Below are 20645 nucleotides of genomic sequence, written 5' to 3'. Positions count from 1 at the left end.
ATTACTTTATTTAGTAGAAGTGGAGGAAAAATAAAGGCAGAATTATCATTCACTGTTCCATTAACAGCAAGGGAAAAGAGTGCTGCAGAGCTGCAGTGATTCTTATATGCTTACATGCTTTTTAAAAAAACAAAACAAAACCCAAATTCCCCAAATGCTCTACACCAAAAGAAAAAATGTTTCCCTCACAAATTACTGCTACACAGCTCTCCTTGGGAGCTTAACTTTACTCCCAAGTCTTTGGGGACAGATCGAGGAGACTGATGACAGCAGCATATTAGTGACAGCAGTGGTAAAAATTCAGGGCTTCCATTAAAAGTGAAGGTCCAGCAGAGTAACCACACAAGAAGAATTACTTGGAGAAAGAGTGAACTTTGTGAAGTTTTAAGGAACCAAGTACAGCAGTAAGAATGAGGGGGCATTTACAGAATGAACACTGTCCCCACTGCTGCTGTTTTAGCTGTGCAGGATCCATCCCACCCCATTCTTTCATGCTACACAGATCATGCACTTGATTTTGGCACCGCATCAAATGCGGCTCCTCTAATAAAAGAATACAGAACTAGGCATTGGTGATCAAGTACCAAAATGAAACTAAAAGCAAAGCAGAATGGAAATCAGACAACTCTCAAAATCCCAATCAGTAGTTCATGGCTCATCTGATCCAAATCAACATCAAAATGTCATTGCTGATCAAGAAGAGAATACCCTGGTACTGAAGTCACCCCATAATTCTGCATCCTTTTTTATCATTCAGACTGCAAATCAACCATTTAATATGAGCCTTCACTCACCTCTGTCCATCTCTTGTATTCTTCTGCTTTGGTAGCAAAATGGAGATCCTGACACAGAGCATGAATTAAACCTCTGTTCCAGCTCCTACTCTTGTTGAGACACTGGCTGCAATTCTTCCCTAATCTTTTAGTCATACCCTCCCCATTCAGAGCTCCAGTGGGACATGGCATCCCCTGATCCTGGCCAGCTGGCCACCCATAGCATGAGAAGGAGAAACCTTGACCAGGGGCAAGGTAGGATTGGTCCTGGTGATGGTGACCCCTATTTCTGTTTGCTAGTCCTGTCACACCTCTAGGCAGAGCACCACCAGCCAGAGTCCATGAATTTGCTGGACATGTTCAAGGACCAGAGGATGCTGTGGATGTGCTTTCTGGGATGCTGCCCTCTGCCTCCCTATTTTCATTTTTTGACCATTATTCCTTGTCGTCTTTTTCTCATTTGTTGTCTTCCATGTCATTTAATTTTCCTCTAGTCCCTCTTTGTCTTTCAAGGAGGTGGAGCGGGAGGGGAGCAGAAGGGGTCAATGGCTGTTCCTAGTGAAGGAGATCGGTTCAAGCAGCAGCCAGCAGCGGTGGGAGGGAGAGCCCCAACCACAAGCCATCAGTGGTGCCCAGAGCTACAAGACCAGGAGCTCAAGCTGTGCCATACCTCCCATCTTATCCCACAGAAGGAGGAGAGGAACAGCATGGTACTGTTGCAGACACCATACCACACCAAGGCAACACACTACAATGGGTTTGCCTTACAGGTGACAAGTTATGTGCTTCTAGCAGCACTTCTTACCTTTGGATAGTAAATCCTCTGCCCTCATGCAGGCAAAACCTAAGTTTCCCTCCTTGTTTTGGCTCCAGCCCTAGCTCCACAAGTGCAAATTCTCCAGACACACACACACACCAGATTTCTGTGGGAAATACCTAAACAGAAAATGATTAATGCTATAAAGTCTTACACTGAGAGGGTTTTGTAACAGTTCAACTTGAGCAGCTGGAGGTTTTTCATCATATTGATATTTTGTAATTTTCTTTTTGTGGAAAGCAAAATTTCCTAAATAAATGCTGCACTTTATCTCTTGACATATATGGGGGGAAAAAAGGTATTTTAAATAGCTGCAAGAAACGCTTCTCAAATTACTCAAAGTAAATGGTTAGAAAGCCACTTACCCCCAGTTGCCACAGTAATTTCACGTAGAAAATGGCCATAAAATGGAAAATCAAAGGACAGATTCACTCTCTGAAAGGAACAACACCAGAAAATAAAATCGATATTGAGCAGAAAGGTAAGAGAAAACAAAATTAACAGTCCTCCATTTCAAACATCTGTTTCATTGCTTTTTATTTTTCACTGGAGCCTTGCTATTCTTAATTTGGAATTGCCAATAGCTAAGTGGAAACAATTCTGTGTAACAATTAAACACCTGAAAGCAGTGGATATTCATAACTGGAAACTTTAGAAAATAAAATACATAACAGACATTATAACTCTCTCATAAGAATTAAATTAATAAATATTTGTGGAGTTTTTCCTAAAAAAACGTTGCTTTAGCCTCTTTCTTAAGAGGAACCATCAATATTTAAGGCCTTAGCAATACCCAAGTTTTACATGATGCCCACTCCCTTGGTTGTGGGTGGTTTGCTCCTCTGCCAAATGCTCCTTCAGATTTGAGTGCTCTCCCTGCCATCCTACTGCTACCTGGATGCTTATCTGATGAAGGCTGGTCACTGGAAGGCAATTCCTCCATCAAACCCCCGTGACACCAGTTCCCAAACCTCTCTGTTAACTAGGAGCTGAAATGATTTATAAAGAAATATTCAACAGAAGTATTAACAAATTCTGCTTAAGGTACTTACTGCAAAATAAAAACAGAAGAAAAATCCTTTTTTCCCCCCTGTCACCCTACAGGTGACTGTCCTCTATCAGCTGAATCCACAGCAGAGAACTGTAATTTGGAGAACAGACTGTTCTCCTCAGCTAAGCTCTCCATAAAACACCATTCAAATCCAAACTCATTTTCCTTCTCTGCCTATGGCTCTCTCCTTTCCCATCTATTCTACTCCTTTCCCAAAGCTTACTGATTATTGTGGCCACCCATAATCATCACCCAGTATGCTACCTTGTTAAACTCTGAACAAATTGGTAGTCATGACGGAAAGGAGTGCTGAAATCCCAGTAAGGTCTTTTCACTGTTTAAATATAATATCCCATTAAAAAAAAATCACTTCCATAATGGCCCAAAGTCCAAATAGGAACTGGGTATGCAGCCCATTATTATTTGTTATTTAGGAGGAGTTATTACAGTAAAAATTGGTGTAAAGATGGGTTGTTGGTGGCTGTCCCTCAACCCTAACCTTTGATGTCTCCACTTAAGAAAGGGCAACAGTCCATACATTTAAAAAAAGAAAAAGAGGGGAAAAAAAGGCGTTTTGACTTTATTTTCCCTACCATTATTTCTATCCTGGGTTTATTATTTTCAGAATATATCCGAGTATTTCTTCTCTCAGGAAGAATTATATTTACATCCACCAGAAATGTTTAAAGAATTATTTAGCATGAAATTAACAGCTGAAGATTTACAGTAACTTTAAATTAGATTTTCTTTCCACTTAAGTGGAAGACAGAATTTTGACAGGATTTATTAGCACTTTTTTTGTTTGTTTTTAATTAGAATGCAAAATGCATTTGCATTGTGTTAATTGGACTGAGTAGGTTCTAATGACCTTTTCTGTATATACATAAATATGGATATATAACTGAACATTTCTAATCAAAATGGCATATGCAAAAGACAGCTCATGAATTAACTTAAACAAATGATTTTTTTCCATGTTTTAAAGTTTTCACTGCTGAGGTGTATGATATGTTTATGCATGCACTCCATTTAAATTATGTCCTTGCTCTACCAAACACTGTTAAAAACATAAATTTTCTAACCAAACCTTCCCTCTTTCCTTTATAGAGTATTGTTCATTTTACCTATTAGCATTAACTTTCTGAATAACACAATAAGCATTAAACTGCTTCCAAAGACAACTGTGCCCCCTTAACAGTCTTCTAAATTGATATAATATAAATATTAGTATAAAGATATTATGCAATATATACAATTATACAATATAGATGTATTATTATACAATACAAATACAATTATACAATAAAGATGTTTGTTCTTATGCCTACTCAAGCCAGATATAGATCTCCCATTGACTTCAACCAAAAAGTGATGCCTTAAATTCTGACAATGTAAAAATGTTTAATATAGACAATTGTTTAATGTAATACTGTAATAAAGACCCAACAAGATTTAAGGAATGTTTTAAAGTGTGATATTGTAACAGCCACTAGAAATAAATGTGTTTTTACTTTTGCTGCTAGAAGCACACCTAATTTTTCAGAAAGAATATCAGAATTTTCAACCCACTGGAATAAAAATGTTTTCTCCATGCATAAATGACATAATGGACTGACAGGAAAGGGAACTGAGCTTCAAAAGTATAAGGTGATCCTGCATCTAGTTCGGTGTTTGAGTAATCAACTATTAGATATCTAATCCAATGAGCATCCAAGCCACACCTAAAATTTTATTACACAGTTAAGAAGATGGTGAAGAAAGTGGCAATTTATTGAAAAAAAAAAATCACTATTAGTGATATAAATCCTGTAGTACTAGACATTTTAATTGTTCAATTAATATTTGTGTTACTTTCCTCAAACAATGACTATGCTGTTTATAGAGCCAAACCATCTCATGGATCCTGTCTTTATTATTTTTTCCTGTAGAAACAAAACCAACTGTCAGCCTCTGGGAAGTCTTAGGATTACATACTTCCAAATGAAGGAAAACACACAAATTCAGTGTAAAATTTTTAGTGTTCAAAGAATCCCTGACATTATTAGAAAAATTTATTAATACTTAGCATATAGTAACTTAAGTCCTTGTTCTACTGTCAAATTGGAGAATAATCTTTAGAAACTATCAGTGTGTAGATCACCAAGTCACAGAAAGATGTGCAAAATACCCTTTTAAAAAGAGTAATAGCAAAGTTTATCTCTATGGAAGAGAAGGGAGGAGATTGCTGCTTAGTTATGTATGATCTGCTCAGAATATATGACTCTACAGTTGTTATACAATTATAGAGAACACATCTCTTTTTCAAATAACTTCGTTTTGTAGTATACATGGGTGTTGTTTGCTCAGACACATACAAGAAATCAATTATAGACCCATAAATAAAATATAAAGCCTTACAGGATGACTCACCGGTACTTTTTCACCCTTCAGGAGGGACATAAAACAAATCTCTGAAAAAGAGGTCTTTAAAACAGCATGTAGACATGGCTGCAGCCACCCGAGTTCACAGTCCAAAATATTTGGGTAAGTATGAAAAGAGATGGATATCAGTGTGCTAAACTGGCACCACAGCCTTCTCTGCTTGAGCTGGCAGAAAGACAGAGTGGGCACCTGACATTCATCAGAAAAGTCTTAAACCACTTGCTTTGGGGAGAAACAGTTGAAGCCCTCATGCTGCCAAGCTCCCCTCTGCCATGCTGAATTGTCCTCCACACTGATCCCACACCCAGACCAAAAGCATTGTTTCATTTTAAACCTCTGGTTCAATAATTTCAACAAAATATCCCCCCTGGAACTGACATTTTTAGGTGTATAATATCAAAGATCCAAATGGAAACAAAAGTGCTTAGAACAAAGGCATGGAATGGTGTCATCTTCACTAATCATTAAACAACAGGTTAAAATTTCTCAAAGGAATTTCACTAATGTTTAGGTCCCAAGCCTCATAAATTACTTTTATTAGGGAAAGATGTTTTACCTTATATAGGTATTTTTAATTCTTTTATTACATTTTTTTGCATGTTTCCATTCTCTCCCTCAACACAGAGCACCAGGATCCCAGATGAAGAAGGCAAGGCAGACAATACAGGTTCTCACTTTTAGGTGCCCTTGAGGTTTTTTTCTCATTAGAAACAAATTGTGTTAAGAAAGTAGCTGATACAGTGTTTTATTACATCTACCCCAAAGATATATAACTGCCTGAACCCTCTGCATTTGCATTATCCCTGGCTCCTTATGTAGTCTAACAGTCGTTTTGGCTATGAGGAATATATTTTATGTGCTGGACTCCCTGTTAGTCACATGTAGTGGATTTATCACCCCACTCTGCTTTTTGTATTCTGAGCTAACTACCACAGTATTTCTTCTTGCTGCCTCTTACATTCCTCTGAGCCAGTCACCTGGCTGGTGCCAGGGAGATAACAGATAAACTGAGAGAAAAGATGAATTAAACTTGGCTTTTCTCTCAGCTTTAAAACCATTAAACACACCTGCATCTTTAAAAACTGTACAACTTTTAAATAAGGCATTAACTAGATTTTAAACTGGCAAAACCCAAGGACTTTTTGTTGGAGCTAGGTTGGCAAATGGATGAAACAAGAATCTCATGAACCACAATTCTGAGTTGTAATTTTATGTATTTAATTTGTTCTAGTGTTGGCTCTTCTATGTATGCAGTTTCCAGCCACAGGTGAGATCTGAGAAAACAATCTATAAATCATGCAGCATTCAATTTCACTTCTAAGCGTGTAAGCCCATTATTTTCATACCCATTTTACCAGGCAGCATGATTACAATAAGTTAAACAAGATTCGTATTTATACTCTGTGATATTTATTTGTTGACACCTTGAAATTGTGATCCCGCCTATCACTTCGGTTGCTAATGACATTCTCATGAGTTTTATCAGTTCTCCCAAAAGAAAAAATGTGTGACACCTCGTACAAAATGGAAGTGCAAACACAGATATACTCCATGGGAGACTTAAACTTCAGCAACTTAATCCTGAACCCAGTTCTGTTGCTATTGAAGTCAATGGTAAAATTCCCTCCGACTTCAGCAACACAAGTAGTTTATTGTTTGATAGTTTGTGATCCTTAAAAACAGAGGTGAATTTTAAATATATCTGTAAAGGCATCTCTGAAGGACTGTTATACCAGGTGCAGGAAGGCAGCTTGGAATCATTTGATAGCAACACTGTGCAGACTTTCATAGCTTAACTAAAATTCAAAGACAAAGCTCTGTGAACAGTAATCACAATACTTAGTAATACTACTGTGTTGGTCACTAGTGAAAAATATCCGTGTCAGTCAAAGAAGAAAAACGTCTAACAACTTACTGCTGCTTGCCGATGCGTATTGGAAAGGATCCCATGAATCTTCACTTTGTCTTTCTCCATTTGGTCTATATTGACCCACAAATCCCGGCTGGTAGAATCATATGGGCCATACGTCCTTGAAGTATAATAATTATGATCTGTATCCTCCTGAAAGGGGAAAAAAACCCACAGCAAATACAGATTAGAATGGAAGATGCACCTTAGTTTTATATAAAACTCACCCTTGAAATACCGAGTCCGGTTGCTCCTGGGAGCAGCAGAAAAGACTATACTGCAAGTCAACAATGAAGAAAAAAGTATAAATTGCAAGTGTGTTGCAGAAGACAGCTCTGCTCTTAACCACAAGCAGTCGGCAAGGCAAACAGTTACCTCATGCAATCATCTTATATTATGATTATAATGTTCACTATCCCCAAATCCCAATTATACAGTTCTTGTAACCACATCAGTGAAATCTATGGCAAAATGTTTGTTGGCTTTCAAGGCAAGATGGTCAGTAAGTTCCTGTAACAACGGCTATGCTCTAACAAAGCGGTGAAGAGTACTCACAGCTAACACCTTAAAAAAATTCTATTTTTTAACATTTCTAAACATAATTTACTAGAATACTCTTTATAAGAACATCCAAAAAATTCTTAATAGCTATAGGCTGACAATACTATTTCATTTTAAATCTCCAAAAGATTGTTTTACTCTACATTTGCCACGCAGGCAGAGACAAATACATATATATTTGTGGAAGAAAGCTTCCTAGTTCTCGCGGTCTTTAAAATAACAGTAGTTGCTGTCACGCTCACGTCACAGCAAATTCAGAGGTAAAATACATGAAGCCTACATGTGCCATGGGAGATTGTGCTAGTGGTCCATCAAATCCTGCAGCTTGCAGATATCCAGTTCCACAATCAAGTGCATGGTTCAGAAGACAGTCAAAGTCTTGGCAATGTCTGCTTATTTCAATGACAAAGCTGAGACTACAACACTCAAAATACTTTGTATGTCACTCAACCTCACTGCAATCAGTTTACACTTAAAATCATATACATGTAACACAGTAAAAAAAGTAAAATTTTGAACTCTTGTTATGCAAAATTTAGTAAATGTTTAGTAAATGGGCTTATATTCTAGATGAAACTGTTTGTGTTCTAGGTTAAATATATTGACCATAAATCCTGTTTCAGCTGGATTTCATCCTACATTAACACCATTACTGATGCATTTGACTTAAGCTGTTGCAGATATAATCAGGTTATTTTCTCCTTGACGTTTTCTATATCTTCTGCTCTACTTTGTATGCCAGGATGTACTTGCCCAGTAAATCTCAGTGACACTTTTGAGGCAACTTCTAGCAACTTCAGCAGCTCTAGGTTAGTCACATGAGTAAACATAATTAAAACTATACTGTCAGGAAGATGACAAAAGCCAGCCACCTTACCAAATTCTTTTCTTCTTTAATGGTCAACAGAAACAGTTATTACTGTCATGTATACAAAGGAGGTACAGTAAATTAAAAGGTTTTGACAACAAAGATATATTTTCACAGTCTAATTTATCACTCTGACAGAATTTCCATAGAAATGAAAAGTTACATTTAAGGCATCACAAAGTCGCAAGCAAAGAGCTCTGAGAGACAAAGAAGAAGAAATAATTACCAAAAAAGCTTGTTTCAGATAAACATGCAATGCTTCAACTATAGTCAAAACTATGCAGAGTTTTTGCATTTCCAGTTTTTCATAACTAATAAAGCTATTCCAGTTAATTACCAGTAGCTAAGCCATAGTGGGGAGGTAGTGGGGAGGTAGTCTCCCCAACTAGAAGGCTCTAACACTGAGCCTAGTTGGTTGCTCTGCAAGAATGCTTTAAATGGTATTTTGATCCATGCTTAAAGCAGACTCATCATACATCTTGTAAATCAAACACTTAAATTATAGCCTTCAGCTCAACAATTTCGTCAGTGTGTGAGGAATTACTCATGTATAAACAACTGCCAAATTTTGTGTAAAAAGTCTCATTTGCTGTTTTAATTCAAGTTAAATAACCTTAGATACTTCCGGAAGGAAACAAATTCATTCCTATCTCGATGATAGAAAGAAAACAGAATTCCTCTTGCTCTTGGAAAAGCTTCATAACCTTCATGGAGATGTATTTTATGAAAGTACCATTAAATAGTTCCCTCTCACATCCTTATTTGTTTTAATCCTATCTTTAAATTTACAATATGACTACAAAAAGGAACACACAAGCTAACTATTAAAGTTGCTCTGAGCAGCTCGCAAGCTCTTAGTAAGGTTAGGATCCATGCTTGTATTGGAAGTCTCTGCCTTCATAGTTTTTAACATGCATTACCATGGAAATGAAATTGTTGGAGTCTTCCATAAATTTTCCAGCTGTAGAGAAACATTTATTGGTAGCAATAGATACCGACGAGTTTTCACTCTGACAGACCTCTTTACGCACTTTGGTTTATTGCACCTGCTTCATAATACATTCCATCCCCTACAGGTACTGTATGCATAAGATGATGGAGAAATCATTCAGAAATTATGCTGAATTTGCATGTAAACTAGTGAATTAAAAAAATAATTTTAATAGTTATATGACACACATATGTAGAGTTCTGCAGATAGGTAGAATTATATATAAGTACAAGTATGAAGAGAAACAAACTTTACAGTATATTTTAATGATGTAGAAGCATGGTACCAAATGAAAGAACATGCAGAGAAAGCAGAGAACATAGCCATTACTACTTCAAGAAAATTTTTTTTGTTTTTTGTTTTCCAGGTATTTTGGGGATATGAGAGTTATTTCCCATTGTTTCTCTAAATGTACAGTCCTGTCCAAATACTGCATATATAGGAAGCAGGAAGCACCTCTCTTCTATTGACAAGTACAGCTTTTAAGCAAAGGATTTTTCCAGAGGTTTTTTGCACCAGCTCTGAGGATTACTGTTGGCAATGTTTGTGAGTATAAAGGCAATATTTATTAGAACCTTTCTCATAACTCTTCCCTTTTGGGGAAAGTTATCTTTTGCCATCTTATCATAGATTGTAAAGAAAATTAATTCCTTACAGTTTTCATGAGGGATATTGTCTGATGACACCTTGAATATATTCCCATACTTCTCCAACTACAACTGAATTTTCTCAGGAGTGCTGAACGCATACACTATTCATGAAAGTTCAGCACAACTGAAGATTAAGCCTTCTTTAAATTCTTGGTGTTCAGTGTTTGTCAAATTCAGTGACTGAACATCCATTCCATATGTTGCATATACAGATACTCCCAAATACAGTCCAAACATCACATACCCATTTCCTCAATAACTGCTGTCCCTTAACAGATTAAGGCTTCAAATGTGTGAGGCGAGCTGTCGCAATCAAGGTAGTATGATGTAACTACGTGTGATATTTAAAAGTAAAAACCATATTATGCCTCTGAAATGCTTTCAAATTACTAACTGGGATTCTGGCCAAAGATGTACATGAAAATAGTACCAAAACAGACATAAAACAATAAAGTTCCCTCTCAATGAAAAAAGATGTCACGATTCAACGATGATGTAATCACATATGTAAGCATGGGACTTTACAGGTTTAATTCTTTTCCTGTCACATTTTTTCTTTAACAGAAATTGAAAGTTACCATAAATCTCTAGGAGACAGAGAATATTATCAAACAAGATTTAGGTTAAGAATAAGAGCCTCTGTTGAATTCAACTACATGAATATTTTGCTTTTAAATACTGGATCTAACTGGATCCAAACCACAGATGTTACTAAACAAAAAGTTTTGCCATATATACATATATGTATCTATAAGGCTATAACTGAAACAAACTAGTAACTTCAACCAGAGATAAAGCAGCTGGCATCCAGGAATGAGCTCTGCTGTTACACAATAGTATGCTGTAGAGAAACTCTTAGTTTCTCTGTAGTTGAAAGAAGAGAGAAAGACATTCACAAAGCAAATCATTATAGATCAGCCAGCTAGACAGCAGTTACATTTTGGTAGCTTAAGTTTTGATTGCCTTCTCCCAGTCCTGGGAGACTGTTTGTGACATAACCAATTAAAACTAACTAGCTAACTAAATCATCCAAGGCTCCTTATCTTCAAATATCTGTGATTAAGTATCATGAATTATTGCCAGCTACAACAGAAGACAATCAGAATACATGCAATTTGATAACTGTTGTCCCTTTAAATATTTTATTTATTGAAATTGCATTTTCAGACTTCCACTGAGACAACACCACAACGAACAAACTCTGAAGCCATCAAGGATATGAAGTTAGACTTTACAGATGCCTAATTTTATCACTGTAAAAGGAAGATCTGGTATCCAATTTTTAATAAAACACATTAACAAATTGCCTAAATATTGCTAAAATCACAGACTAGACATATTTTTAAATTACCTAAAAGTGCTGCTGGTATTTGCCCCAAAAATTAGTGCTGAGGAAAGAGATCACTGAATACTAAGTTCAGAAAGTCCTCTTTAACTCTGAATATAATATAAGCATTTATAGATGAATAGCCTATGAAATTAATCAGACAATTATGCTTTCTAAAAGCTGCATTTGTAGAATAAAATGGAAACACTGGAAGGAGAAAATAGGCAATTATATATTTAATAATAGACTACTTTTCAGGAGAAAGCAAAGCTAATAATAAAATACTTCTTAGGAAATTTAGAGGAAGGAAATGAGCCAGCAATTAGAAGTATTTCCCTAATGAAGAAAAGCAGTTCGGGGAATTCATTATGCAGAAGAAGAAAGAATTCCCTTTCTATTAAAATAAGCGAGCAACAAGATGGCCCTGCACACATACAACAAAACCAGCTTCCTCGAAACTATTTGCACTCTTACCAAATCTCACTTAATGCTTGTTACTGTCTTACTGTATCTCTGCTTACCCTGTCAGTAAAATACAGCTAAAATTGACTTCCAAATTGTTTCAGATTTTTGTAGAAAACCGTTCTTAGATTTCTGAACATTATTAGTACCCACCAGCTAAAAACAGCACAGCAGAGGAGAACAGAAACAACAACTTGTGTAGGACTTGAGCTGGGCTCTGCATTGCAGCTGACAGAAAGCCTCTTCCAGCCAGCATGTGTTTGGACACTGAGAAGGGGTGAGAGAGATGCATGGTCACACTCTGCGTTGCCAGGGCAGAGGAAGCATGTGTGTATGGTGTTGCAATTGAACTTCCTAATGTATTTACTTTTTCTTTAAGCAGGCGCTGAATGAGGCAGGGCCGGGTGGCAGGGGTACATGGAGAATATCCCCAGTCTAACAGCCATTAGCAGAGGAGATAAGAGAGTATGAGAAAAGATCATCTATCCTGAGATGGGGTCCTAATGGGCAGGCTAAGGCCAGAGAAACTGGGGAAAGAGGCACTTTGCATGCTGCTACTGTGTAACTGCATTTTAATATAGACTACTGTAATTATAATCATAACATAGCAATGTTATGATGCAATTTTTACAGTTTTATAGGATCTGCAGAACCCTGAGGAATGCTTAATTTGAACTGGCCTCTCAAAATGTGAAAGCTCTAATTTCAGCAGATAAGCTACATGCGAACTACCACAGGAAGGTCTTGCAGAGGGTATATATAGTGGTTGCTACTTAGGAAGCTCGATTGTTACGAGTGGTTCTCCGATGCTCAGAAGTACCGATTTCATTTCATAAGCGCTTTGTATCAAGGATGAACTCTCTGCTGTTCAATTTCTTAACAAAAGCATTTGTTCTGTATGAAACTCTACTGAGAAAACACAATTTACAAAACTGCTTCGCTGCTTTTACAACGACAAAGCTACAATCTGTTCTTCTAGGGTTTTTTTGGTTTGATTTTTTTTTTTTTTAATATCTGATGTGGGAAAAACTTAGGAAATATATATGTATATGGACATAGCATACATATAAGGAAGATAACTTCCTGACACAGCTGGTGAGTGAGCCAACTAAGGAAGGCACTGCGCTGAACCTGTTGTTTGCAAACAGAGAAGGACTTGTGGGTGATGTGATGGTTGGAGTCTGTCTTGGGCATAGTGATCACAAAATGATAGTTTTCGATTTTTGGAGAAGTAAGGAGGGGAGTTAGCAGAACTCCCACCTTCGACTTCCAGAGGGCAGACTTTGGCCTGTTTAGGAGACTGATTGACAGAGTCCCTTGGGAGGCAGTCCTGAAGCGCAAGGGAGTCCAGGAAGGCTAGACATTCTCCAAGAAGGAAATCTTAAAGGTGCAGGAGCAGGCCATCCCCGTGTGCTGAAAGACGAGCTGGTGGGGAAGAAGACCAGCCTGGCTGAACAGAGAGCTTTGGCTGGGACTCAGGAAAAAAAAAAGAAGTTTATGACCTTTGGAAGAAGGGGCAGGCAAGTCAAGAGGACTACAAGGACGTCATGAGGTTATGCAGGGAGAAAATTAGAAGGGCCAAAGCCCAACTAGAACTTAATCTGGCTACTGCTGTAAAAGACAATAAAAAATGTTTTATAAATACATTAGCAACAAAAGGAGGGCTAAGGAGAATCTCCATCCTTTATTGGACACGGGGGGAAACATAGTGACAAAGGATGAGGAAAAGGCTGAGGTACTTAATGCCTTCTTTGCCTCAGTCTTTAATAGTAAGACCAGTTGTTCTCAGGGTACCCAGCCCCCTCAGCTGGAAGACAGGGACAGGGAGCAGAATGAAGCCCCATAATCCAAGGGGAAATGGTTAGTGACCTGCTGCACCACTTAGACATTCACAGGTCTATGGGGCTGGATGGGACCCACCCAAGAGTACTGAAGGAACTGGCAGAAGGGCTCACCAAGCCACTTTCAATCATTTATCAGCAGTCCTGGCTAACCAGGGAGGTCCCAGGTGACTGTAGGTTAGCAAATGTGACGCCCATCTACAAGAAGGGCTGGAAGGAGGATCCAGGGAACTACAGGCCTGTCAATCTGACCTCCCTGCTGGGGAAGGTTATGGAGCAGATCATCTTGAGTGCCATCACATGGCACATACAGGAAAATAAGGTGATCAGGCCCAGTCAGCATGGTTTTATGAAAGGCAGGTCCTGCTTGACTAACCTGATCTTCTGTGACAAGGTGACCTGCTTAGTGGATGAGAGAAAGGCTGTGGATGTTGTCTACCTAGACTTTAGTAAAGCCTTTAACACCATTTCCCATAGCATTCTCCTGGAAAAACTGGCTGCTTAAGGCTTGGATGGGCGTACTCTTCATTGGGTAAAAAACTGGCTGGATGGCCGGGCCCAGAGAGTGGTGGTGAATGGAGTAAAATCCAGTTGGCGGCCAGTCACAAGTGGTGTTCCCCAGGGCCCAGTATTGAGGCCAGTTCTGTTTAATATCTTTATCAACGATCTGGACGAGGGGATCAAGTGCACCCTCAGTAAGTTTGCACACGACACCAAGTTGTGTGGGAGTGTTGATCTGCTTGAGGGTAGAAAGGCTCTATGTAGAGAGGGATCTGGACAGGCTGGATCCATGGGCCGAGGCCAATTGTGTGAGGTTCAACAAGGCTAAGTGCAAGGTCCTGCACTTGGATCACAACAACCCCATGCAGCGCTACAGGCTTGGGGAAGAGTGGCTGGAAAGCTGCCTGGCAGAAAAGGACCTGGGGGTGTTGATCGACAGCCAGCTGAATATGAGCCAGCAGTGTGCCCAGGTGGCCAAGAAGGCCAGTAGCATCCTGGCTTGTATCAAAAATAGCGTAGCCAGCAGGACTCGGGAAGTGATCGTGCCCCTGTACTCAGCACTGGTGAGGCTGCACCTCGAATACTGCGTTCAGTTTTGGGCCCCTCACTACAAGAAAGACATTGAGGTACTGGAGCGTGTCCAGAGAAGGGCAACGAAGCTGGTGAAGGGTCTAGAGCACAAGTCTGATGAGAAGCATCTGAGGGAACTGGGGTAGTTTAGCCTGGAGAAAAGGAGGCTCAGGAGAGACCTTATTGCTCTCTATAACCACCTGAAAGGAGGTTGTAGCAAGGTGGGGGTCAATCTCTTCTCCCAAGTAGCAAGTGATAGGACGAGAGAAAATGGCCTCAAGTTGCATCAGGGGAGGTTTAGATTGGATATTAGGCTAAATGTCTTCTCTGAAAGGGTTGTCAGGCATTGGAAGAGGCTGCCCAGGGAAGTGGTTGAGTCACCATCCCTGGAGGTATTTAAAAGACATGTAGATGTGGTGCTTAGGGACATGGTTTAGTGGTGGACTTGGCAGTGCTAGGTTAATGGTTGGACCTGATGATCTTAAAGGTCTTTTCCAACCTAAACGATTCTACATTCCACATCAACAAGTCAGCAGAAACCTGCAAACATCACTGTTGATTACAGAAGCCTTAGCAAAATCCATTTTGAACAGCTAATACCATGTCTAACGAATGAGAGGAACCAGATCTAACAAAAGACAAAATCCTTCATCTGCATGCACTGGGATTAAGAACTTCATCTCACGCTATATTCTCCAAGAAGAGGCTACACAATTGCTTTGCAGAATCCAGAAAGTCTGTTGTGTGTGTGTAGGAGTCCTCAAACTCAGGTTTTCACTAGGGCCAGTATGGAAGTCACTTTGCCCAGAATCTCACAGATTTACATCTGGAGGTTGTTATTGTAAACACTAAATGATATCATCAGCTGGGATGAAACAAAAGCATTTAACTCACAGCTCTCGCCCCGATGTACAGGCAAGGCTTTATACAGCTCTACAACATCTTAAACGCCCAGGTTTTTAAACCGCATTTTTCTGAGTGCCTGACAGCACCTATAATGGAGAGTCACACATGCTGACAGACAGTCCAGCAGAGAAGGATGCCATAAACCAGTTATTAATCCAAAAAGCCGTTTAGTCTTTCCGGCTTTGTGAAAAGTCAATGTGGAGCCACTGCCTTTTTCATGATATTCAGTTGCTTTTGAAATGAAGCTTCTCTCTTGGGGACTGCTATAAAACTGTCAGCCTATTTAGAGGTCATTACAGCAGTCTTATAAAGCCCCTTGGACTGTCTTGTCATAAGAGACAAGCTTCAAAAGAGCAAAAGTCTCTGCAATGCCTTACTTACGAGAGGAAAAAAGCCAAATCACCAAGTCACTCAAAAACTAATTACAGTAGGGAAATATTTATTATGCAGTTTTGTTCCTGATTTGCTGAAGCAGGAGTTTGAGAAATGACATTCTCAAAATAAGCCTTTATTAACTGCTCTGTAGCATCCTCTCCACTGAAGAAAACAATAGGAACCATTGCAATAAAATGACTGTGAAAACACCTAGCAGCAATTTGATTTTGGTGTAATTATGAAACATGTTATAGAGTATATTTTCTCATTTTTAGATATGTATAAATGACTAAAGTGTTCATAAGACTGAAACTCTAAAAATTACTGTAAACATAAAAAAGGGCCAGGCCTAGACTATAGGGCATCAGTGGTTATGACCCCATGTCTGTTACCAACCCCAATCCTGGGGGCTCATGACTGCAGGTAATGCCATAAATAATTACATTTTTGTCAAGTTAGCTTTTAAAGATTTAGTATTTTAGCCCTTTAAAGATTCACTTCTTGTGTGGAATATAACCAACAATGTATTCCTGAGTGTATATACTTTTACATACTTAAAGCTACACTTGTGTAATTTTTTTGCCCCCACCCCCAAGATACCTAATAAGTTCAGTTTAATATTATTCCCTTTTTTTTTTTTTTTAAATCTGGGTATTAGAGCAACTTTAAACTCTCTGTAGCCTCTGGTGCATATTCAGAAGCTGGGATGGGTAATTCATCCTTGTTCCCCATTCTTCCCAGCCTGGAGGCCCCACATGAGGAGGGAAGATGGCTAATCTAAACTGGGATGAAAAGAGTTACAGATCTGGAGGATTAAATTAATATTAGCAGGTGTAGTTTCTGGCTGATCAGGGCTTTATGTGGGACAGCGCAGGAAGCTGCCTCCACGCTCACTGGTGTGTGCCGTAATTGCTGAATAGTTAATACTGTGTCTTAGGGATCCATCAGGGCTCACAGCTGAAATTGTAGGGCAATCAGTTGTAAGAACACATACGACTGATATTAAGTTGATACAGGCAGGAACACGAGTTTATTAATGCAGTAGCTTTTTATCTGTAGGGATAAAGCCTAATTTGAAGCTTTTAAAGGTGTCCTACGTTCACCTCATTCAGCACCAGTCTTTGCCAAAGCCGGGCTGTTCAGCATATAGCCAGACAGCAGCATGCTCACCACAGAGGCTGGGTATTAAAGGACAAACTGCATCAGCGTGGCTTCCCTGGAGAACGCTCGGTTAAAAGAGATTGCTCTGGTTACATAGACTGCCAGTTTTAGTTGCACTTTCTAGTTTAACTTTCACTTGAATCTTTAGTTACTAAAACTGGCTGGCTGAAATCCACAATCAATACGCAAAATTTCAAAATTCATGTCTTAGAGGGATAAGATAGTGATGATTAAAGTGATTAAGCTGTAGCCCCAATTTCTACTGCTCTTTGGAAAGCTTGCTATTTGCTTTGGAGAAAGTATGCATTTTGCTTTGTTCACATGTGTTTTTCTATGTAGATATGTAATAGCAGTTCAGTCAGGGTATTCTATACAAGAATATTGAAAAGAACACTATGTACAATTTTAACAAACTGTTCTCACCAGCCACATTTCTTAAGGACTTGTCACAGAAATGCTTCTTTACCTGATCTTGCAGTCACACTCAAAAAAAAAAAAAAAAATCCCTTGAGAGGTCTCTAATGTAAGTGCTACAACTGTAAGAGATGATATTTAATCGAGATGCTTGATGAGGTACAAGTTGGCTAGACATGTGCTTCCAAGTCACTCCCTTTGCATAACATCAGGCTCCAAACAAGCTTTCTGCAGGATCTGCACTCTTGCTCTTTCCAAGGGGGATACTCTGAACACTTTGCAATTACTCAGACAAGATCGAGATGCTAAATATCCTTCCTGTGCTGTCTCTGAAAAGCACTATTGCTTTCAAGTTAACCCAGTGCCCAGTTGATCCAATATTCTCATATATTTCAAAATTGTACTAATGCATTATTTTCTTTTTGATAGACATTATTTTTTCTTGTGTATCATTTCCAACTCTATGCTGCTCTTCAAGAGTAGCATGATTCAAAGTGGAGAAGTTTTATAAACTTGTATTTCTGTTTTTGGCTTTCAGCTAGATACAGGACACTAGAAGATAAAACACAAGGTGCTACAGAATTACTTTTTACTTGAAGGGTGTCTTTTCACAATTTCAAGCAAAAAAAGTGATGGCAAACATGTATATCCCCTCCTAACCACTGAAAAACAGAGAAAGATGAAGACATGAGATTTTACTTTGCATTTCAAAGCAATCTTTTTTTTGGTGGGGCTGGGGGGAGTGAGGAAGAATCTGACCATTTTTATTTTTCTTGGTATAATTCGTTGTTGGTGTATCTGTAAAAAAAAATAATCTTGGCCTTTTCACTTCAGATTTAGATAAACAAAGAGGTAGCTGAGCAGGGTGGTATTCGGTTTGCAGGTTAGACACTTCAGTGCAGCTGTCTACATAAGAGCTAGGTTTCTAAGCTCTCTTTATAAGAGCCACAGACCTAGTAAATGCTGTCAATGAAGGTTTGTCAGCTCAGCAAGCTTTCAGGTCCACTTTAGAGCAAACAGAATACCCACCTTGACTGCACTGCCTGTACTGACCATGGATGAGATGCAGTTGCCTAAACACAGGAGGAATCCAGGGCCATTTGAGATTTGCAGATATGATCCAGGACCTACAGCAGATCCCTATCCTACAGGAAGCATAACAGACCATTCAGTATAACCACAGGGCCTAAAATGATACCAGACACCCATAGCTAGGCAACTGATTTTCACCTTAAATTTCCACCACCTATGATAGGATAGTTTACCTCGCATACAAGAACTTGCACATACTTCATCTACTTAGATATCCAAACTGAGGAGCTGAATTTCACCTTCAATTTCAATATTAACTACAACTAAAAAAGAAAACCACTTCTACAGACTCCAGCCTTTCATAAATATCACAGTAGCCTAGTATTTTATATGAATTCATATACATTATTAGAGCAGTATACAGTTGCATACCACCCTTAATTGAATGTTTAGGTAAGAAACGAACTTCTGTACTGTATTTAAGAAATTACTTTGATTTTCAAGGTGAGGAAGTAATATGCCCGATATGTACCATGAAGATAATACTAATATAGGGAAGTCAACTTTTATACACTGTTAATGACTAAATGATGGCATCAAATGCTCTATTTCCATTTTTACTGAAAAAAAAATCCCCAAACTTAAACCCTTTTCCCACTTACATTAATATAAACGTAGTCCAGCTGTATAGCACATGAATTACATTTTCAACAGAATGAAAATTTTCAGAAATAAGTTGCTATTTCATTCAACTACATAGTCATCAATCGTGGAACTGTAAGAACTGGGATTTTGCTTTCTAAACAAATAGGGACATTTAGGGCACTTACTTATAACTATGGAAGAAAGATATCGCAAACATCCTCACCAAACTTGCTATAAACCACTGTGCCAGCCAGTCAGTTATACTCCCCAAATGAGCACCCACCAGGCTGCTGACGTGTGGAAGCCACATTGTTGGACCACTTCTGGATATGGCTAAGCTCAGCGGTAGCACCTTGGAGCCAGATTATGCCCATTCTAGAACTGGAAGGCACTTTTCCTCTCATACACCGGGGAAGAGGCATCCACACTTTGCCTAGGGCAGGAAGAACCTGAGAAAGCTGCTTGTTTTGCTGTCAGTACTGGAGCAAAAGGGGAATACCTCTGAGAGATCATAGCATTTTATCCCTCATGGTATTTTACTGTTCCACCTGTATGAGATCAGACAGATAGGACTTCCATCTGCAGTTTCTCCCCCTTCCTCCTTCTTTTGTTGCTAAGGCTACAGAAAGAATATTCTAAAGAGAGTGATGTTTTCATTTATTTAAAAATTAATAGGAACTCCTGAAAAGGAGCTCTTGCAGCTTGATACAAATGCATGAAGCAAACCCCTGTCACATCTCTTTACTTCTGTTAAATCTTGTGCCTCTAAGAAGTCTGGTGAATATGTGAAAGTTTGCTGTTCTTTTTGTTTTTTTTCCCCCGTTATTCACACTGCAATTTGTTGCAGACTCTATAAAATCTCCATCGCCAATTTTGTGTTCTAGAAATAAACATACTGTTTTCTTACTGATGGTCAGTGAAAAGCTAGACATGCTGTGTTAATGCATACCAGTGTTACAGAAGAAAGAAAACAAAAATCTGTTATTTTCATTACTTATTAATTTCTGTTCTGTGTATGAAATATTACAGCTATTAAAAGTGTTTCATCAGCATTTTCTTCAGCAGTTGATAGGATTTAGCTGGCATTTTTGGAAGGACAAATACACATTTTACAAATTGAACTTTCTTAACTCTGATCCCCCTCTTGATATGAATTTTGAGCTTTGGCCCCATTTGTTATTCTCTTTGAAAAGTCTGTATAACTCATGCAATCACAGTGAAGACAGGCCACTGACTTCCTGATACATGCTGAAAGCTCTCAAGTTATAATTACTAAATTTACACACAAAGGAAGTGTCTGACCAAATCTGAAACTATGTACCTATCTGCTTACATGCAAAGTTGTTACTGTTTTGGGATAACAGATAATT

General features: G+C 38.6%; 1 protein-coding gene across 1 annotated transcript in view; it reads right to left on the bottom strand.

Moving 5' to 3' along the window:
• Nucleotides 1-20645, bottom strand: part of PLXDC2 (plexin domain containing 2) — a 283218-nt gene that overhangs the window by 127793 nt on the left and 134780 nt on the right. The window contains exons 3-4 of the mRNA XM_072854412.1: nucleotides 6978-7124; nucleotides 1956-2025 (exon numbers count right to left, since the gene is read on the bottom strand). Coding sequence (XP_072710513.1) covers nucleotides 1956-2025; nucleotides 6978-7124 — 217 coding nt within the window. The remainder of the gene's footprint in view (nucleotides 1-1955; nucleotides 2026-6977; nucleotides 7125-20645) is intronic.

Source organism: Ciconia boyciana, chromosome 2 (genome assembly GCF_034638445.1).
Source record: "Ciconia boyciana chromosome 2, ASM3463844v1, whole genome shotgun sequence".
NCBI classification, from domain to species: domain Eukaryota; kingdom Metazoa; phylum Chordata; class Aves; order Ciconiiformes; family Ciconiidae; genus Ciconia; species Ciconia boyciana.
This window is presented reverse-complemented; position numbering and strand designations above follow the sequence as displayed.